This window comes from Mustela nivalis (assembly GCF_964662115.1).
Source record: "Mustela nivalis genome assembly, contig: HAP1_SCAFFOLD_934, whole genome shotgun sequence".
NCBI classification, from domain to species: Eukaryota; Metazoa; Chordata; class Mammalia; order Carnivora; family Mustelidae; genus Mustela; species Mustela nivalis.
Genome location: NW_028135730.1, coordinates 38240 through 60606, shown reverse-complemented (window position 1 = coordinate 60606; position 22367 = coordinate 38240). Strand labels below are relative to the sequence as shown.

General features: G+C 45.2%; 1 protein-coding gene and 2 pseudogenes across 3 annotated transcripts in view; 2 read left to right on the top strand and 1 right to left on the bottom strand.

The window, feature by feature from the left end:
- Positions 1–21336, top strand: part of LOC309857588 (ligand of Numb protein X 2-like) — a 49357-nt pseudogene extending 28021 nt beyond the window's left edge. Inside the window, exons 7-9 of the transcript XR_014316565.1 lie at positions 13530–13761; positions 20791–20940; positions 21248–21336. The product of XR_014316565.1 is annotated as a ligand of Numb protein X 2-like (transcript). The remainder of the gene's footprint in view (positions 1–13529; positions 13762–20790; positions 20941–21247) is intronic.
- Positions 366–12502, top strand: LOC309857585 (ligand of Numb protein X 2-like; annotated as a pseudogene). Its single transcript, XR_014316576.1, has 4 exons — positions 366–569; positions 4471–4842; positions 8284–8424; positions 12257–12502. The product of XR_014316576.1 is annotated as a ligand of Numb protein X 2-like (transcript).
- LOC309857595 (ral guanine nucleotide dissociation stimulator-like) lies at positions 13962–17667 on the bottom strand (the record flags this gene model as incomplete). Its single annotated transcript, XM_082750313.1, has 5 exons — positions 13962–14577; positions 14829–15028; positions 15959–16018; positions 16605–16798; positions 17638–17667. 5 exons carry the CDS (start codon positions 17665–17667, stop codon positions 14267–14269), a joined length of 795 nt encoding a protein of 264 aa, XP_082606439.1. The 3' UTR covers positions 13962–14266.
- Positions 21337–22367: the final 1031 nt, after the last annotated feature.

The following is a 22367-nucleotide window of genomic DNA, read 5'->3' as shown; positions in this document are numbered from 1 at the left end:
TCAACTGACAAGATGATATTTTGTATATTGATATTTTGTCAATCTGATCAATTAGGACAAGATGATATTTTCTGTATATTTCTTTATCAGATCACTGTGTGGTCCCTAGTGATCTGATGCATAGTAGTTATTTGTTGATTATTTACTGATCACCTTTCAAAGAGGAAGTGTTTTGCTAATCTTACCTATTGGTGTTTTGGTCATTCTGTTTTTCTTATCCCGTGGTATTGCTTTGTTATGAATCATCTATTAACATAAGGTCATCACTAATGATAGACGATAACTTACTTACGTGAAGATAATCAAAATAGAAAACATTTTTCTTTCCACCTGTTTTTCTCCATCTCGTTTTTAACTTGGCAGCTATGCAGCAGCCGGTTAGTTTTCCGGAAGGCATAATTATAATTACTACAATTGAAATTCACCGGTCTGATCCTTATATTCAGCTAGGAATTAGCATTGTGGGCGGCAATGAAAGGCCACTGATCAACCTTGTTATCCAGGAAGTCTGTCGGCATGGGGTGATCGCCAAAGATGGAAGACTTCTTGCTGGAGACCCAATTCTTCAGGTATCAATTTTTTAAATGATTTTGTTAACTTGCCTCTTTTGTTGCTCTTATTCATCAATTGAAAACTTAGGAAATTAGGGTACTGTGGAATCTGACTTCTAAAAAGGTAAGTTTTACTGTTTTTTTTTTTTAGTGCTAAACAGATCAGAATTTATCTGTAATTTCTCTGATTTCCCCCAAACTCATGGAATGTATTTTTACCCCCATCTTAAATTTGATCCCACATGTGCCTCAGTGTGTGGCTCTCCAGGCCAGCTGGATTCCTCCTGGCTTGGTCTCCACGGTTGTCTATTTCGGGGCCACCTTCACTGCTAAATTCTCTTGTCCCATTGGCTCTATCCCTAGTCCCAGGGTACCATCCATCAGTTACCTTCGTTGTCTGATTCATCCTTCTCTACACGGATTTCTATAATCTAGAAAAGACAGGTCACACAGCACAAGTTACTTAAAACTTACAGCATTGAATTTAAGATAGAATTCGGAAATCATGACCACCTCTTGTTGGCTCTCAAACGCACTCTCATCCACAAACAGCCTGACTCTGCACTAATCCTTGGTGCTACCCTCTCCCTCTTCTCTTTAAAAAGAATGAGCTACTCCAACAAATGAACTTGCTTCGAGCAAGATGATGTTGTGTGTGAGGGCATACTGATGAGCATGAGATGGCCAGAATTCTACTGTTCATGTGAATTCTAGAGTGTATGTGAAAATTGACCTGGATATATGACCCATACAAGTGTATGTGGTACTTGAAGCTAAAAGAATGGATATTTAGGAGAGAAGAAATAGGCATGAATGAGAAAAGATGTCTTCTAGGAACCCAAGCTCAAGGACTCTTGCCTCCTCGATTTCACTGCTGGGTCCTTCCCCACGGTCTGTTGGTATTCACCCCTTCTCTTTTCCCTGCCATCTCTCTGGTCTGTGCCCTCACTGCTTCACGTCTAACCCAGGAGAATCAAAACCCCTGCCTCCCTACTCTGCTCTGAAATCCGGTACGACATTGTCCGGTTAATTCACCTGTGACTCTGCTTTTCCTGATAGATTGGACCAGAGAATCAAGTCCATACTGATTAATCTAATAGTCCAGGTCCTCTTTGAACTCTTACACAACCTGTCCCCTCAGCCTTCACCCTTGCTTTTTCTTTCAGCTGTAGCCATCGGTGTATTACTGAAACATCATAGGCATGGTGGTCAGAGCTGAGGGTGTAATTAAGAGCAAAAAGCAACCCCTGCCCTCATAGAATGTATAATGTAGCAGAAAAGCCAGACATAGCAGTCTCCTTGCTTCCCTCCATGTTCCAGCCTGTCCCCATTGTGCTACAGCTTCCCCACCTTCATCCAGAAAGCCCTGCCCTGCCATTTTCACCCATTCAGACCTCTTCTCACACTAAGTGCTGAAGACATTCCTTCTCTTCACCACTTAATGCATAATTGGTCACAGAGAGTTATTCAAATGTAGTGTCTTCCTTTGGGGATGGCAGCCGCCATTATTACATACTATGGGACAGGCTTCTCACAGAGCTGTGCCTGGAGTCGATACCCAGGACAAACTTGCTGAGTCAATAAAAGAGTGGATTTGGTTATGATATCCTGTTGGGAATAGCTGTCTTCTTCATTAAAACCAAACTTAGAACCTCTAGGATTTTTAGTTCTTCAAGAGAAATGTCCAGAGGGGAAGACAGACAAACTAGGCTCCAAGAGCAGCAAGGATTGACCTTTCCACTGGGGGTTCCTGGCTTTGGTTTCCACACCCATCTGTATTCTGCCTCTTGTAGTTTGTGATTTCCACTTCGACACTTGGGCCCAAAACCCCTCCTTCATTGCACTTGGCCTGGCTGACACAGACTGAACTTGCAGTGTTTTGTTCTTGACTAAATCCAAAGAGGCAATAGGAGAATACAGGAAACATAACTAATCCAGCTTATGTAAAATCCAGTTTCTGATCCTACCATAGCTAGCTATTTACCGCATTCCTGTGTTTGCTGTCCTTTTACGATATTAGTAGTATTCTGGTTGCATGAGGTTGGCACAGCTCTCTGGACACCTTATGCTGTATTCCTTCTACCCCAGCTCCTAAACTGATTCTCCGTGGAGGAACTCTTGTAGCTGGTTTTGACCTTTTGACACCTTTGTGGCCAAGACAAAAAGAACCAGATTGCCCTTTTTTGCAGCTTACACAGGGAGAGAGAGCAAGCACAGGCAGACAGAGTGGCCGGCAGAGGCCGAGGGAGAAGCAGGTTCCCTGCCGAGAAAGGAGCCCGATGCGGGACTCGATCCCAGGATGCTGGGATCATGACCTGAGCCGAAGGCAGCTGCTTAACCAACTGAGCCACCTAGGTGTCCCATCACTTTTGGTTTTTGAGGAAAATAATTGCAGTCATGTCTTGACTGCATTGGTCCAAAAGATAATTAGCTAAAGATGTGGTAAAGTTTACTCTGTTGGTGCTATTTCTACAACATCTAGCAACAGTATTTTATTTGGTTTCTGCTTTCTCTGTGTTTCACTGGCAACCACACTTTTGTGAAGGGAAAATCTCCGATTGTAGGATATTCCACAACCCACGTCACAAAAATGGTGTGAGGCTACATACTCGCACGTGGCTAGCGCTGGATTCCAGCCAGATGTTTGTAAAGTCATTTGTGATAGATGTGAATCAAAGACGGAAAAATAAGAACCTAGAGATAAGTGGCTTTTTAGCTGAATAACCAGAAATGATGAGTTTTGACTAACAAATCCACGTCAGGCTGGTTTTTTAGAAGCTGCCTTAAAGTTCTATTCTTGACCCTATGTTACTCAACTTTTTCATCAAGGATCTGGATGGCAACCAAATGCACAGATGTTGCAAAATTGGGCGAAGAGCAAGTTTATGTGTGAGATCTATGGCATTTGATGCCTGAATTTTAAAAGATGTCCACAGGCCCAAATCAATAAAATTCAAGTTAGTGGTGCTCAAAACTGTCATCCCGAGATGAGTAGGAAGGGGGAAGACTTTCCTTAAGATAGACTCACGTGAAAAAGATTGAAGGCTTTGGGTAATCACAAGCACCTAACCCAGAGCCTGTGCCACATAACACATCCAAGAGAATGTCGATTTCCTGCTTGCTGTTGGTGCAGGCAGATGAGGAGAGGAATTCTAATTGTGATAAACACTCAGAGTTGCACCAACCTCTTCCTCTGACTAGGTGAATAACTGAAGCTGGGTGTATTTTCTTAGTCCTGTTCCTGTCCCAGGATCAGTCACTATATTCCTTTCAGGGCCATAAGGTTTAGTAAATAAATGTTCTGTGAGTACTGAGTTAAGCTTGTTGTATTAGATAGATGTTACACTTGAGTGCTAAACAGAGTGAAACTGTAATTACCTGCTTTTCTTTAAAGTAAAAATGACTGAACTGAGATCAGGTTGTGTATCTAGAATCTGTCCCTTTTCTTAGATTAAAACTCGGTGTATTTTTTCCAGGGTAGGTGTTTTTCATTTGGAAAAGCCACATCAATCCAGTAGAACTTCAGTTTCTGTTCCACTAGAACTAGTATTTTGTTGGCACTTGCCACATGCTGCTGCTGTCTCTGCATTTTCCTCCTGGTCCCTTGAAGCGGAGAGTAAACCCATCTCACCACTCAGGGGACACCCTCAGACATCCCACTACTGGCAGGACCAGGGACTCTGATTCAGCACCCTCGCTGAAGCCTGAGATCCTAACTGCCATTCTCTACTTCGTGCTAGTCATTGTGAGTGAAGCTTAGGAACTGTGCATTTTAAAACATCTTCAGAGGGCTTTTCTTTGTAAATAATGACTGTATGTCATTTTCCAAAGTCCGTTTCTTTTGGAAATGGCGTATAAATGTTTACCAGTTGAGAGGATAAAAGATTGTCCCACCTCAGTCATAATTCTTTTCTTCCAGGTCAACAACTGTAACACCAACAATGTGTCTCACAACTATGCCAGAGCCGCCCTTTCCCAGCCCTATTCCACGCTGCACCTAAGCGTGCTGGAGAGCGGTGCTTTGGGGGCCGGACCTACAGCCACCCCGACAGTAGCTCTCCCCGGGAAGAGGTCTTCCACGTAGTCTTTCACAAACAGGACTCTGGTGAACAACTTGGCATTAAACCCATTCAAAGGACCGGTGAACCAGGTGTTTTTATCCTTGATCTGTTGGAAGAGGGCCTGGCTGGCTGCACAGGATGGAAGGCTGAGCAGCAACGACCGAGTGCTCGCCATCAATGGACACGACCTGAAGCTCGGAACCCCTGAGCTTGCCGCCCAGATCATTCAGGTACACGCGGATATTCATTCCACGTGCTCAGCCTTTATGTCGATGTTTTCGTAACATGAGAACCTGAGGGATATTTGATATTTCATGGGGGAAATCAAACACGGCTCCCCAAATCCTTCAAAATGCACAAGAGATGATTTTATCATTACAGATAAAATCCTGTCCGGAAAACTGTATCCCTGTGAACATTTAGCCTTGCTCTTTATAGAGTGAAGGCTCTATTTTTGCACATGGGTTTTTCATTTGCTCCATGGGCTCCACCTAAGCCCACACATAAAAAACACATTTATGTCCACATTTAACAGGTGAGACAAGAAAAGCTTGAAGGAGCTGTGGTTCCAAAGTTGTGACTTCCCTGCTCTTGTAACGTTCACTCTCCGCTTCACCTCCATACAAGTGGGGAAAATCAATTTTTATTGAGAAGAACTCATTATCTCTGTAGTGCCCTTTTTATAAAGCATTCAGAGCATTTCAAACACATCATAACTTGTGTTCTTACAGTATCCCTGTGAAGTAAAGATGGTTATTATTAGAGAAAAAAAAATTTCAATAAGAACATTAAAGTAGGTAAAGTAGAGGGGCACCTGGGTGGCTCAGTCATTAAGCATCTGCCTTCGGTCAGGCATGATCCCAGGGTGCTGGCATCCAGTTTCACATCGGGGCTCTCTGCTCAGCCAGGAATCTGCTTCTCCCTCTCCCACTCCCTCTGCTTGTGTTCCTTCTCTTGCTCTCTGTCAAATAAATAAATAAATACATAATAAATAAAATCTTTAAAAAAAGAAAACAGCTTTATAAATTTTTTTAAAAAATAAGATAGAAAAAGTAGAAAATAATCCAGGCCAGACCTTCCGGTTCTATAACCTACCAGAGCATTTAATGATATGGGTATCTCCTACAATGATAGGGGTGAAACAAAGATGTGTATGGTGTTTTATTTAGTTATGTTTTATTTTGTTTTTAGTAAGCACAAGAAAACACTCTGACATAGAGGAAACCAAGCAGTAAACATAATCGAGCATCAGGAATTAAAGTAGGTTGATAGTCACTGGGAAATGTGTATAGTAAACAGAATTAACAATGAAGATTTAAGTACTGTGTAAGAAAACCCAAATTTAAATCCCATTTCATTACTCCATTTCACAAATGTTTGGTTCATTATAATTTTGGGAACACACACACCCGGTAGCCGTCTTGCATTAGGAGGGAGATTCAGGAGTTGGTCTCTTGTCCCAGACTTGAGATTGAAAAAAATTGAATACAGATACATATATATGATACCAAATATATTTCTCAAGTTGTTTCTTTGTGGAAAACATCTTAATGTTTTGGATTCTGAGAATAACATGTATTCCATGTCTGAAAAGGAGACTAAGGAAGACAAAATACAGAAAATGAAGAAGGAAATCAAAATCACAGTCAGTCTAAAGTCCATAAGATAGTGACATTAAAGTTTTGAAGAACATTGTCATTTTTCTGTATATGCCTACAAATAAATAGGTTCCTATTTACGTAGGTACTTAGACATGCAGTCAGCTTACAAATTCTGAGTTTGCCACCCTTTCTTTACGTCAGCTGTATGTTGTGGCCTTCTTACCCTGAAAATAGATGCACCATGATATAGCTGTATAGTAGGCGTGTTGTGCTAAAACTTACGTAAACACTCCCCTGTCAACAGACTTTTTAATGTTTTGTTTTCAAGTTTAAGACATTTTGCTTAACTTCCCTCTAGAAAGATCATACCAGTATATACTCCCATCAAAAGGGCATGCCACTATTTTATGAAATACAGGTATTGTCATTTAGGCATCCTGCATTTTTAAAATCTTGACTTTAACAGAATTCTTTTGTTGTGCTTGAAACCCTGAAGAGTTAGATAGGCAGTTGGCCTAAACCCAAATGTTGGCCCATCGTTTAAAGCTTATATGTCCACTTCCATCACACAGCCAGAATTTTGTCTTTTAAGAAATCAAAAAAGATCAGGGATTTGTTTGTTAATAGGTTTGCATGAGCAGGGGTCTTCCCATAAAGCTGAATTACTGGTTATAGAGTATTTGGTAGTGGGGAGGGTTAGGCAGTAAAGCAAACAATTCTTAATATTGAAATGAGATCACAGGGGTTTCTCACCCTTCACACCGTGTGATCTAATACTGGGAAGTGTCAGAATCTCAAATATCTGGATTGTAAGCGTTCTATTTGGAATTTGCCTGTTAGATCAAATCCCCAGACTCTGGCCACATGAGGAGTGTTATTCTTTCAGTTATTGGAAGAATTGTCTGAAACTAGTTTAATGAAATACTTGAATAAGTAAGTGACTTTAATAGGGCCTTAAAATTGGTTATCACTCAGGCACCTGGGTGGCTCCGTGGTTCAGCATCTGCCTTCGGCTCAGATCCTACATTGGGCTCTCTGCTCTGCGAGGAGTCGGCTTCTCCCTCTTCCTTTGCCCCTCCACCTTGCTCTCTCGCTTTCGCTCTCAAATAAATAAATAAAATCATTTTTTTAAAATTATGGTTTTCACTCCTTTTCCAACTTGACTGCAGTCATGGGGGAGGAGTGCTCTACTTTCCACCACAGCTTCTTGAAAGCAGGCTGTCAAATTTTCCCATAGAAATGATAGTAAACTTGGAAAGTTGTAGTCATGACCAAGAATCAGCATCAAGTAGACCAGGCCTGTACGTTAAAAGCAAAGCTAAAATAGCTTTAAAAAGTATAATAAATGTGAATCTGTGTTTCAGATCTAGATCTATAAATACAGATAATGGACCTCTAAATTCAACGTGGTTGTCATCACCTCTAAAATTACATTTATGTGTGAGTGCACATATGGCATATATAGGCACACAATTTGTGATGTATATAAATACTAATCCTGTTTTACAGGACCTTTGTTATCATTCTTTTCAGGACTGTTTAAGCTGATCCCTATTTTCGATTCGAAGCTGTAGTGTGTGGAAACAGAGCTACACGTAGTTTCATTGATTATCACTCTCAAAGTAGCCATCTTGGAATTTATTTCAGAAATCACAAAGGATTGTAATCCAGTTTAGAATCCGTTCGTCCTTTTATCTTCTTTGCTCTCTTTCTCTCAGTCCAAGGCCAGTTTTGCAGGGGAGGGAAGTATAAAAAGACAGTTACCCTTCAAGAAATCATGGGGAGATCAGAACCCAGGCTTTCTTTGCTTACACCCTTGGTATTTCCAGGATTAGGGAAGGTTTACCCAAGAGGTCTGTGTGTGGCTCTTTTACCTGCAGAAGTTTTAAAGTATTAGCTCCTGAAATGAACTCCCTCGTCTGCCCCACCCCCAGCAGGGGCCTGCAGTCCCCACTCAGGTGAGGCTCTGATACAGCGATGATAAGTGCATTGAAAATGACCCTCCCTATAATTTTTTTAAGTGAGAAGCATCATTAATGACTGGTGATTATATATGTGTGTTTTCTCTAGGCTAGTGGCGAGAGGGTGGATTTAACAATTGCTAGGCCGGGGAAATCCCAGCCTGGTAACCCTGTCCAGGACGCAGGAGCTCAGAGTAGCAGCCAGCACCATGCACAGCCGCTGTACCACAACAGTCCCAGCTCACACAAGGTGAGGCCTCGAGTTTGCATGTTTTCATTCATCTGCCCTCAGGGAATCCTTGTGACAAACTGGTAAGATTTAAATGAGGGCTGTTACTCTGTTGGAAAAGGTGAGCACAAGGTGTTTGGGGGTGTGGAATGTGTGTTTGGCTACCTTGAGAGTCCCTGTACAGTCTGTTCCTCAGCCAGTAGGGGTGGTTTCTTAGTAAGAAGGTCCCTCTGCCAGATTGATGAGAAGTGTTTGATCTTCTAGAAAGACTTCTTTGTTTGGTCCTGCTTGAAAGTGGGATTTATCTTGGTTTGCTCATTCAGTTGTAACAGGAGGTTATGTAACTGAAAAAAAGACAATGACCAACAAGTCCATACTTAGCGGTTGGGCAGTTTGCCTACAACAACAGAATTCCCTATGTGAATATGAAGCATAAATCATACTTTCTGATACGTACATGCAAAACACATAAAGCATTTCTTTTTATGTTACAGTTCATAGGAATACTACCCTAGATCATTTTAAATTCCCGTATGTTGAGCTTTTTGCTGCATCTTTCATATTTCAGTGCTTTGATAATATATTCCTAGGTCATTTATCTGTGCCAAAAATTCTGATGTTGTCTCACTTTGGATGCTGAAATCAGTAGAAGTCAAAAAACAGTGGCACTTTACTGTGTTCTCAGTGTTATTTACTTCATTTCATCTTTCATTTGAACTCAACTTCTAGTAGGCCAGAATTTTTACAATGATGCTATTTACCAACTGTGTGAAAATCACACATCGGAACCTTCCTATCGATTTTTTGTTTGTTTGTTTGCTTTTACTTCCTATAGTTTTTAAGTAGACCAGTAAATAAGTTTTAATTTAGCAAAGCAATTTAATTTTACTTAAGGAGAATGACTTGAGAAACACATGTTTAGCTTAAAGTGGCTTCTTAATGTAAGTACAATTTGAGAGAATAACTCTGTAATGTCACAGGAGCCCAAGAAAGCATTATTTATTTTTGTATTTATTTATTTTTAAGATTTTATTTATTCATTTGACACACAGAGATCACAAGTAGGCAGAGAGGCAGGCAGAGAGAGAGAGAGAGAGAGAGAGAAGCAGGCTCCCCGCTGAGCAGAGAGCCCGATGTGGGACTCGATCCCAGGAGCCCGAGATCATGACCCGAGCCGAAGGCAGTGGCTCAACACCCTGAGCTACCCAGGCGCCCCAAGAAAGCATCATTTAAAGGCACAAGTATTTTTGGCCCATCAGGTTTATCTTGTTTTCTGAGCTGAAGTATACACTTGTCACTGGTCTTTGTTCAGTTAAAACTTTTAAGAAATTATAAGCACAAACTTCATCTTATTTTTGAACAGAATACAAAATGTGTGAAGGGAACCTATAATTTTGCTTTCACAATGATGACTACGAAAAGCAGTTATTGTTTCGAAAAGGAATTTGAATAGGAGTTGTTCATATAGCTGGTCCTTGATTTACAAGTTACCTATATATACATATTCCTAAAGAATCATGATTAAGGCAAAAGTTGGTAACTGAATCCATGAATTCTACAGAAAGTGGAAATATGGGTGCTCAAAGACAATGCTACAAATTTAACCATTTCAGCGTTCATATAGAGGACGATTTATGTCCTTTTTTTTGTTTTGGGCACAAATATTTTTCTTTTTACTAGTTCCTCTTCCTTAATTTTAAGTGGTGGTGTTTTAAATAGCAATGCTGAATTCTTACTCTAGGTGCTCTGTAAACCTGCTTGTTAGAACAGCCACATTAATGGAATTTTAAGCATTAATTTAGCAATTTACCATTAACATACAGCATTTGTGATGTCAAATCCTACTTTAAAATATAAAGGTCTCCTAGGGAAAACAAATACAAATTTATCAAAACAACCTGTTCAGAGGATAATCATTGTTAAAAATTAAAGCACACATTACTCTATTACTAAGCCCCTGCGTAGCCCCTGCTTGGAAACATTCATCCAGTGTTAAGCCCTTAGAAGTTTCCATGAAGTATACCAAGAGTAATCTGTGAAGTTTGGCTAAAATGCATACATCTCAGCCATTTGGAGGAATAAAACAACCACCTCTAATTGACTCGATACCTGACAGACACAAGCGTTGAAGTCAATGTGCTCCCAGCTGAGTTTACCTGGATTGTCTTCATAATCACGTGGGTCTTGCCCAGTTTTGAAGGATGCGAACATAGATGTCATATGCTATGATACCACCTGTGGACGTTTACAGGTTTTCTATGAGGTCAAAATTCTAGGAACTCTAGGCTATTTAAGTAGTGCCCTCAAGAAAATTTCAGAGTGTTGGTTTCAGGAGGAGAGAAGAGCAGACACCCCTGCCGGTGCAGGGCTTGACTGACACGTCGTACCTGTCCGCTCTGAAGCAGTGTCACTAAAGGAAATGTTACAGTTCTAGCAAAAGAACTCATCTAGTTCTGCTGTTGATATTGTTAGTCGTGGTAATAGTTATCTTGTTATCTACACTATGCTGTTACAGTATATGTGTTAAGGAACCTTTTGAGATAGGAGCTTCCATCATTACACTTAATGGGATAGCACCATTGTAGTGTGGATGCATATAGCATCATGCTGTATGAACATAGACAACTACATATGAATACATGTTTATGTATATACACTGTGTGTGTGTATGTGTATTTTTTTTAAACTTGAATCACCTCAAATCCCAGTGTGATCATGCGTAGCTATATAATTTGGAGCAAATTACATGAACTTTCTTTTTTTTTTTTTTAAAGATTTTATTTATTTATTTGACAGACAGAGATCACAAGTAGGCAGAGAGGCAGGCAGAGAGAGAGGAGGAAACAGGCCCCCCGCTGAGCAGAGAGCCGGATGCGGGGCTCAATCCCAGGACTCTGAGATCATGACCTGAGCCGAAGGCAGCGGCTTAACCCACTGAGCCACCCAGGTGCCCCTACATGACCTTTCTAATAAGGCTATTTCCTTGTTTATAAAATGGGGCCAACCATAGGATTTACACTCCGGACCATTGTAGTGAAATGTAATGAAACCATGAAAATGAAATAATACATGTGAAACCATTTGCTTTACACATAGTAAATCTTCAATAAATGTTAGTTACTATTGCTATTTTAATATTAATATTTCATAGGTACCCATTGTTTTTTATGGCATTCTAATTTAAAAAAAGGTGATGTTTTAAAGTTTCCTTTTCTTCTAGGAGTGTCCCCATAAATAGAAACAATCAATATCGGTAAAAATTGCTTTTTCCTGAGAACACAGTTTGTTGGAGAATTTTTCTCTTCCTTAACTTTTTCAAAAATTCAGTTATTTCATATCCTTATAGCTTTCCATGAAGGTTGTGAAGATCAGTTTGCACCCATTTCATGACCGAGCATTCTCATGAGTAAGAAACAGAAGATAGATCTATAGCTTTTTTCTGGCAGTTAACTAAATCCGCACTTTACTTTTGTACTATTCTGTCACCATTTCTCTCAAAGAATAGAGGAGAGAGAGAGAAATAAAATTAATTAGCTTGTCTTCAGAATCTTAAAACTCAAGTGCATTATTTACCTTTGTAGAATTGGCCCTATTTTGACTTCCACATGTCAACAGTCCTGAGTTTTTTCTGTTCCATACATAGTCATATGAAAATACAGCCATCCAAAGTCTGACATTGTGATCCCCAGTGTTCGGTGTCATGTTTGTACCATGAGGAACTGTGTATTATTTCTTCAGTAACTGATTTTAACAGTGACTTTATCATTGCCATGGTATTTTTTCCTTCAGTTTCCTTACTTTACTTCAGCTATGTATTATTTATTTTGCAATGAATTTTCTTCTCCTGTGTTAGGATCTTCCCCAGTGTGTTACATGCCAAGAAAAACACATTACTGTAAAGAAGGAACCACCTGAGTCCCTGGGAATGACAGTGGCAGGGGGCAGAGGAAGCAAGAGTGGTGAACTGCCCATCCTTGTAACCAGTGTGCCAGCTCATGGCTGTCTGGCACGTGATGGCCGCATCAAAGGAGGTAAGATAGGAAGGGCTGGGAACAGTGAAACTCTTCCCATCTTCTCCCTGCATGCAACTCATGTTTGAAAAAAGTAACAAATATTCCCCAAATTTTCTATCAAATATGATTTTTTAAAAATCTTCTAAAGTGTCCCTTCCATATATAAGTGTAAAACCTCTCTCTAAGGTTAGAAAAACGCCTAATGGGAAGGAAAATTGCTGCAGTTTGATGATGTTTCCGTTCTTTTTTTTTTTTAAGAATTTATTTATTTATCTGACAGACAGAGATTACAAGTAGGCAGAGAGGCAGGCGGGGGGTGGGTGGAGGGGAAGCAGGCTTCCGGCTGAGCAGAGCCCCATGCGGGCTCGATCCTAGGACCTGGGATCATGACCTGAGCTGCAGGCAGAGGCTTTAACCCACTGAGCCACCCAGGCGCCCTTTCCATTATTTTCTAATGTTTATTTAGATCATTGCATTATTTGATGTTGGAAAAAACCCTCTAAAAAATAGAACACTCATCCTTTCCTTCCTAACCTTTTATATAATCCTCGTTGCCCTTTTTTTATTATTATTATATTACTTGTCAGGGCAACAAACACCTTTTTTTCTTCCTTAAGCAAAAGATGCTCAAATCACAAGTTTCATTTCTTTGTGTAGACCCAAGGATCTCTTCTCTTTAAGTATTCTGATACATCCACGCTGAGCAAACTCTGTAGGACTATATCTATAAAACTGTGTAACTCTAAAACAGGATATGTTAAAAATTCATTTCTAAGAGCAAAAGATCAAATAATTTTTGAGCAGGAAAGAACTATAGAAATCACTGAAGCCCAAAGAAGAGAAATGAACATGCCCAGGTCCTGCACATTAGCAAAACCAGGTCTAATGACTTGGACGTCCAGTCAAATCACAGTGCCTCAAGCCACATTTTTTCCTATGTATGATGAAATTATCTTAAAGTTTTGAGTTGTTTTGGAATGTTTTCCATGAATTGGATTTTTCCCTCGATATCGTAAGAATGACAGAGATGTGAAAAATTACAAATAACAGGATGTATAGGGAAGATAATGACTTGGTAGCTCATCTCATTTTCTGGTTTATTCCTTTGGACAGGTGATATATTGCTGAATATCAATGGCATTGATTTGAACAATTGAAGTCACAGTGAGGCCATGGCTATGCTAAAAGCCAGCACCGCGTCCCCTGCTGTTGTCCTGAAAGCACTTGAGGTCCAGACTGTCGAGGAGGCAGCCCAGGCTACCGAAGAGCAGCCAGGCACCTTCAGCGAGAATGAGTAGGACTCCAGCTGGTCGCCGTCGTGGCTCATGTGGCTTGGGCTTCCAAGGTACTGACAGCGTTTCAGCAGTTTCATGGAATAATCGTAGTGACAACATTTCTCAGTATGGAACACAGTAAATTCATTTGTCCAGGATGTGAGGGGGAAGGTCCTGGTCAGAGATGAAGTGGCAATGGCATATCAAGTTATAGAAGAAAAGGGTATTTTTTTCCTTAGGTTATTATATTTTAAAAGATAAATTTAGAGAGAAGAGCAGTGGTTGCAGGGACTGGGGGAGGGACAGAGCAGTGAGCGATGAGGAGCGTGGGTGTCTCTGTGACAGAAACGTCGTAGAACGACATGGTTGTGCAACACTCTGGATGGACCTAATGAGACCTCCATATCCCACTGCAAAGGATGCGAGTAAAATGTTATATAAACTCAAATTCTACTTTATTTAATAAATAACATCTATGAAGTAATTATAGAGGTGAATACAGAAAACAAATACGATAAAGAAGGAAATGATGGGGGAGGGGGAGTCATGCTCTGGAGCTGCAGCCAGCACAAGCTGCTACTCGGGGGCCGAGCCTGCTTGCTCCACGGAGGCAGGGGGCGGCAGCTCGGTGGCAGGACCCTGCTGGTCATCCAGGAAAGTCAAAAGGCCTGGTGGCTCTTCCGTGGCAGAGAAGTGAACGAGGGCCCTGACGACCATCTGCCCTGGCCCCAATGGGTCAGGGGGGGTCACTGGTCTTCCTAACCCATAGTGAGCAGCCATAGCAGGGATGGCGGGGGCCAGCTCAGGCCCCAGAGGTGCAGCAGGTGCCAGAGTGGCTGGTGGAACAACTTCCCGAGACACATCCTGATCTGGCTCTGGGGCCGGTGCTGTAGCTCCAAGAAGAGAAAGCATCATCAGCTTGATTGACTTCCCTTTTGCCTTTCCCTTTCCCCACCACTCAGCATGGCCTGCGTTCAAGACCCAGCCCCCAGAAGGTGTCCCTGATGGAAGCCCATGGGGACAGGGATCTGAGACGACTCACTCTCTTCGGCCCAATTACAATCTACGGAGGCTTCCTCAGGGTGGCCCACCCTGCCTCCGCCTCAGGCCCACATGAGTCACCCCCAGTCCTCCTCACCCCTAGCCTCTGGCTCCGTGGTCTTTTCAGGAGCGCATTGCCTTTCTGGAAGCAGAAGCTGGGCACGGCGCTGCAGGTCCGAGCCCGGCACATTGACCTGCAGGTAGGCCAGCAGCGTATGCAAGCTGGGAAACTCCGGAGGCTGCACAAAATCCCCTGGATACTTTTCCACCCAGGTGTTCAGGATGGCATAGACGGCCCTGGGGACAGACATGGAGGCAGAGAAGTCAGAGGACAGGGTACGCATCCAAACCAAAATCCCAGGGAACCTATGTGGGAACCTGGGCCCCTGGGCTGTCAGCTCCTGTCTGAGACCAGTCGGACTCCTTGTCCAATTGCGACCTGGCAGTCCTGCGTGAGAAAGGCCTGCTCCCACACGGCAGGCTGGCCAAAAGCCGCTAGGAGTGGGAGTCCTTGGTCAATGGGGGGAGCATTTCTGGACTTCTTAGGGGAGCTGGACACACTCCTCAGTCTGTCTCCTTGCCCACGAGCCACTTGAATTCAACTGCATGTGCCTGGGGAGAAGTGGTGTCTGGCCTCTTAATTACCCTCACTGCACTCGCCTCTGCTCAGTGAAGATCCAACCGAGGAGGGAACAAAGGGACTCTGTCTCTAGCCAGGCCTTCCCAGGACCCTCCCCATACCTCCACCGTTCCCTCCTCTGCCCGTTCACTAGGTGCCATGAGAGTGGGTCTGTTTCCACTGACACTCACCTCCCACAGGGTGTGGGATGCCTGCTGCTCCCTGGGCTCTACTGGGTCACCCTCTCCCTGAGACCCCTCTGTGCACCCAACGTGCAGGTGCCAACACTGCTATGCGATGGTTCCTAAATCCTGTGTTCTGGGTCCCAGAATTGGGGCAGAGAGAGGGCTGGGAAGGGGCAGGGATGGAGCATGACCCTCTCAGGGGTGGAAGCTGTCCTCCATCCCCCTCTGCTCTCCCACAGTGCTCACACACCTACCCCAGTTCCCCAGGGCACCTTTCCAATTTCCAGTAGAAGCTCTCAGACATTTACCATAAAGCAGAATAACGAGGTGAGTCTGAAGGTCCGGCAGCCCCTCAAACTCACAGGACCCTCACTACCCTGGTGGAGAGGGAAGGCCCTCCTAAAGCAGCCAAAGCTTACTCACATGTTGCGCTGCTCCTGGGGTCCGCCGACCTCATCATAGCTGGAATAAACACATCCGAATCTAGAGGAGGCCAGGGGGCATCGCATGAGATGTCTGTGGATATTGGCTCTCACCGCCAGACCCTCGACTAGCCTGCAGCCCTGGGGTGCTCTCTGTTCTGTGCAGGGATCCCATTCAGCTCCTGGATAATCGCCTCCACCTACCGGGGCTTCCTAAATGCTTGCTGAATAAAAGGGCCCCAACCAGCCCATCACCGACATCTGAGTGGGCCCGGCCCCTGCTCACCCCCAGGGATGCTTGCTCTGGATTCAGCCAGACACAGGCCCCAGAAGGAGTCTCAGATCTCCCTTTCAGTGGCAAAGGAGCCCAGCTCAAGATCATAGTGAGAGTCAGGGATGAGGCAGAGGCTTCATCATGAGGGGCACAGGAATGAGCAAAGAGCATGCCCACAGGCCCTCCAGCAGAATTTTCCACTGGCGCAGGCTCCCAGGTGTCCTTTCCCTACAAGACCCCACTGAGTCCCTATAATACCTCTGCCCCAGTTAGGAGCAAGGGAAGCTTGGGGAAGCTTGGGGACCTGCCAGAGTCTCACAACAGGAATTGGCCAAATCTCACAGAGCAGTTAGGGGCAGGGGAGGGTGCTCACCTTGCAAAGAGGAGGTCCAGCACCTCCTGGGGGGTGGCCAAGTGACGGTATGTGTCCAGAAAGGTGTGGACACAGTGTAGATCTTGTCTGATGACGGCAGGCACCAGGTGATCTATTGCGGCCTGCAGCTTGTTGGCCCGCTTGGCCGTCAGCACCGAGGTCTTGCTCCTCTTCCTGGTTGAACGATTTTTCCCCTGAGGTGAATCAGAGGAGACATGAGTCAGTGCTGTGGCCACCAGGAGGGTTGGGGCTTGGAGGGCAGAATGAGCCCCCAGATCTCAGGGACTTCAGCAAGAGGTGGGACAAGAGAGCCCAGAGTCCGAAAAAGAATCGGGTGACTCAGTGTCTCATTGGGTTCAGCCTAAAGCTCTTGGTTTTGCTTCAGGTCATGGTCTCCGTGTTCTGAGGCTGCGATCCTCGTAGGGCTGTGTCCATAGGGCAGTGTCTGCTTGAGGATTCTGTTTCTCGGTCTACTTCTCCCCACTCTCCCCCTGTCTCTCTCTCAAATCCATCAATCAGCCAATCAGTTAAGAAGCCTTTAAGGCAATGAGAAAATGTTCTTGGTATCCATACAAAGAATTGAAAGAAATGATGTCTGAACTTGCTAGTATCTGAGGTCCCTTTGTGAGCGGAGTATGGATAGCACATCCCTGCCTGAGTGGCATGGATCCTGTTATTTCTGATAACATAGCCCATTCTTTTTACTTTTTTGAAAGACTTGTTATTTATTTATTTGACAGAGAGAGAGGTGACAAGTAGGCAGAGAGGCAGCCAGACATAAAGGGGGAAGCAGGCTCCCTGCTGAGCAGAGGACCCCACGCCCCCGACGTGGGCCTCGATCCCAGGACTGTGAGACCCAAGACCCATGACCTGAGCTGCAGGCAGAGGCTGAAACCCCTGAGCCACCCCGGCACCCAACATATCCCATTCTTGAGATGAGAACACAGAGATGTTTAAGGTGAGAGGGCTTAGGATAAGAAGGCACGGAGGCTGTAGGATGCAGCACTGTGCCTTGGCCAGAGAAGGGGATTACATCCAGTCCTGCCCCAGTAAAGGGCTCCATGGCTGTGATCAATGACTGGCCTTCCGGACTGCCGTGCAGTGCAGTGCAGTGAGGCCCCTGTTCCTTTTCCTTGGGGGGGGGGGGGGCAACAATGTGTTCCATCAATACCAAAGCGCAGAGCAAGAGACAGAGTACCATGTCCCTTTGGATCAAAGTCTCCCAATCCAGTCTTTGCAAGACTTGCAGAAGCTGAGGAAGGACTGTTGGGCCAGTGGGGGCACCTGGGAGCACGAGTTAGGAAAATGCCTTGGCCAGGGCAAAAGGAGTCTAAATCAACGGGATGAAACCTGGTCTAAAGTCTCTTTAATGATACTCCTATAAGTATGTGGACAATGGCAGTGCTTCTGTCCAAGGCGTGGGCAGAACGTTGTGGGCCAGTTTGGGGAAGAGATGGGATGCAGATTCACGGGAGTACAGGACTCTAGGAGGCCAGGTTGGCTTCTAGGAAGTGGGGCCCTTGGTGCTGCATGGGCGCCCCGGGGTTGGGTCTCCCCAGCACCTGCACTCACCCTGAGCCAGCGCCAGACTCTGTTGGCCGTGTGCGGCTTCGTGTCCTTGGAGGAAGGAGAGCAGGCAATCTCCTCGGTCACCTCCTGCACCATGTCCTCTGGGGCGTTCTTTAAAGACAGTGCCCGGCAGGCAGGCAGGAGGACTTAGAGCCCTGTCTGGAGGCCTTTGCTGGTCTTCAGACCCAGGGCGCTCCATTCCAGACACACCACAGCCCAGGTGGCAGAGCCCTCCCCCAAGGAGAGAAACGTGGCCCAGCTTCAGGGCCTTGGATGTGCTCTGGCACAGCTCAGAGTCACCTCAGGAATCCCCTGTGCACCCTGCCCACCCTGACATTGGTGTGAACAAGAAGGGATCACAAGAGTATCCACTGTACTCACCCTCCTCCAGCCCATGGGCAGGAACCCCCACATATCCCTCCTCCCCTCAAACTCCAGAGAAAGGGATGGGGCTTCCCTAGGACGGTTCAGAGGGGTGGGCATCGCCTAGTCTCCTCAGTAGTAAGTACCTTATGGCGTCTCCCTCGAAAGGTCCTGCGGCATTGGGGGGGTGGTTTTAGCCAATGTCTGCAGCATGGGAACAAGTCATTTTCTTGGGGGTTCTGGTACCCAGAGCCCCAGAAACTAGGTACACAACAGGAAAACATCTTTCTGTGTCAAGGTCCTGAGTCCAGTAACCCTGCTACTGGACTAGACTGGCTGCCTGGTTGCAGGGGTTCCAAGTTCTGAAGGCCTTTGTGATCCAGGCAGTGACATCACTTCCTGAGATGCCCTATCAGGGCCCACTCCTGATTGGACCCCTACACGAACAGTGCTCCCATCTGCCATCTCCTCTTCCCCCTTCTGCATGCAAGGCCACATCTTATCTGTACACAGTGACCCCAACACACCCCTCTCCACAGGCCCCCAGGGAAGGTCTGGGAGCAGCCAGGGCCCCAGCTTGCAAACACACCTGGTTTCAGACACAAGTCTCTATTCTTACCTGGTTCAGACCCTAGATAAGCCATTGTGGCAGACAAGGATGGTCTTCTTGCCAAATATGGATGAGTCCAGCATGTCTTTCTATCAGATGTCCACAGGCATAGGTTGGATAATAGCTATGATGTTAGAGGAGGGCTGTCACATGTAGGAAATACCTCCCACCCAATTTCCTCCCTCCTGTCAACTTCTTGGAATCTGCTACTCATCAGATCCCACCCCACAGTCCCTCCTGGGGTGTGTGTTTGTGTGCACCAGCACACAAGCTCCTGTGTGCACACATGTGTTCATCGGTGCTCACATTCTGGAGTCCCAGAAGAGGACATCCCCACTTACAGAGGGCTGGGTAATAGCTTCCCAAGGTCTTAGGCTTTTTCTTTTCAATGCAAACCCTAAAGAAGGGACTGGAGCCTTGGCCCTTGATGGTCAGAATGTGCCCTTAGCCCTAGAGACCGCCTGTCCCGGGATGCAGGCCATTCTCTCCTTTCCAAAGTGTGTGATGCAGATAGGGGTCCATCCAGTGGGTCGCCATGACCCGGGATCCTCCTCAGACAAGAACCTGGGCATATGTCTCCTGTCTAGGAGACCAATGATCACCCTCAGCCCGATAACATTTCCAGGCCAACAGCCACTTCCTTCCAGAAAAACTTTTCCAGAGCCCCCAGTGAATGGCTACGTTGCATCCAGGACCCCAACTTTGAGGATACTCAAAGAGCTGGGTTCAAGCCGGCTAAGCATCCATACCAGTCTGATTCTGGGCAAGGCCCGGACCCTTCAAGGATCTTCACAGTCTCCCTTCGGGGGCTCCATTGGTTCCACAACTCCTGTGTAGACATGTTTGTGTGACCCCTCCCCAGAGTGTGGTCTGGACTTGGTGATTCACTTCCATGTCACAGAACGTGGCCACGTGACCCAAAGGCCCTTCTGAGATTTTGTTCGAAAACTCATTGCCCAGCCCCATGTTGACTCGGATCCATGTTCTCTCTCCAATCTTCATACTGGAGCACAAGCCCCTAGGTTGAACCATGACCCAGACATACGCACATGGCCCAGCCCTGTGGGCCCACAGCAGACAAAAGTCAGGTCTTTGAGATGGGCTGTATCTGGCCCATGCCCCTGAGTGCGCTCAGGTTCTCGGTGAAGCAGGTCCTCCCTTGGTGTTGTCAGCAGCCCAGTTTAAGGAGAGTCTCTGGCAGGAGCCCCCAGCAGAGCACTGCTGGATTCCTGATCCCCTGAGACCACGAGGCAGCATTTGTTGGTTCAGCCACTGAGTGTGGGGAAGTGTGGTCACACAGCCCTGGGAGAAGGGCACTGATACTGCCCAACTTCCCGGGCCCTGGCCCTCCTCCCCTCCCACTCTGGTCCTTCCTCAGCTTCTCTGGCCACCCTGGCCCCCTTTTCTAACCTCCAGTCCTCTGCTCCATGGTGCCCTCCGCCAGGTGGAATGCACTCGCATTTGTGCAGGGCTGTCTCCTTCTTTTCCTCCCGCAGGAATTCTCCGTGTCATCTCAGCACAGCCTTGTCATACCCCTCACCGGGTGGAGTTTGGGCCTTAGTTGTGTCCCTTGCTCTTTTGCTGTGGAGCAATCGCTTTTCCCGTTCACATTTTGGTTTCTCGTTTGTCCATCTTCTGCTCTAGACCCTGAGCTCTCACGAGGAGAACCCGCTGGGCTGATAAGCCCTGGCACCATCTGAGTGCGCAGTGCCCAGTGGCTGAATGAGCGGGAGACAGGATCCGTCCCAGCACAGACCAGCTTCGTTGTTTGAGCCTCACTGATTTTAGTCCTGTGTACGCTTTTTGTTTTATTTTTAAGTTAACTGTGACTGATGTGAGCCTCAAACTCATAACCCTGAGATCAAGGATCCTAGTGCCTGAGGAAGCCAGGTGCCTCTTTGGTCCTCTTTAAAGGTTTTAGGCTGATCACTATTCAAGTGAACTTGGTCATTTCAACATGCTGTACGGAGCTATATTACATTACGCTGAATGACCATGTAACTCCCCAGGTTTTGGTAGCCTGTCACCACAGAGGTCCCCCCCTTGACAGTGCTGAGTGGATCTTCAGATTAGAGACTGAAATCCTTTCTGTGTTCTTCAGGAGCCCAGAGTCTCTCCACCATCGGCCTTCTCCCTCCTTGGGATGACATGCACCTCTGACGCCATCAGCACAACAAGAAAGATGACAAGGAAATACACACAGGAGGGTGTTTCCGGCCAGGTCTTGAAGGCCTCAAGGTTCACTTTGATGCTCAATTTGTTATGTTTTATTTTAGGATTTTATTTCTTTATTAGAGGGAAAAGAGCACAAGCAGGGGGACTTGATACAGATGTACTGTAAGAAAACTGTATAGCATGTGTGCTTTTTAAAAAAAGATTTTATTTATTTGAGAGAGAGAGAAAGAGAGCATGAGAGGGGGGAGGGTCAAAGGGAGAAGCTGACCCCTTGCTGAGCAGGGAGTGAGTTGCAGGACTCAGTCTTGGGTTTCAGGATCATGACCTGAGCCGAAGGCAGTCGCTTGACCAACTGACACCCAGGAGCCCTAGCTTGAGTACTTTTAAGTTGCTATGATACTAGTAGTCACTAGTTTGTATTGAGTTCTGATTATTTATGAGGCAGTATTTTAAGCAATTTATATTAGTCCAGTTTAGTTTTCATGACAGCTCTATGAGTTAGGCCGTCTTATCTTTGTTATATAAAGAAGAATATGGGCAGAGAGGTTGTTAATAAATGGAAGAGGTTGTCAATAAGTGGAAGAGCTGATACTCTTAACTAGTTTGTTTCCTAAGAGTACTTGCTGGCTAAATTGCTCTATCGTACAAGCAAGGCAGAAAAATATGTTTTTAAAAATCTGTCATCCATTAAATAAAAACCATATTAAGCTTTTTAACTATTAAAAATTCTGATGACTTGCCAGTCTTATGTCTTAGTTATAAATGTTAATGAGGCTCATGATTTTTGCCATTCATATGTACTTGTTTTTTCTTTTTTTTTTTTTTAAAGATTTTATTTATTTATTTGACAGACAGAAATCACAAGCAGGCAGAGAGGCAGGCACGGAGAGAGGAGGAAGCAGGATCCCTGCTGAGCAGAGAGCCCGATGCGGGGCTCAATCCCAGGACTCTGAGATCATGACCTGAGCCGAAGGCAGTGGCTTAACCCACTGAGCCATCCAGGCGCCCCTGTACTTGTTTTTTCTTTCTATGGTATAATCTATGTC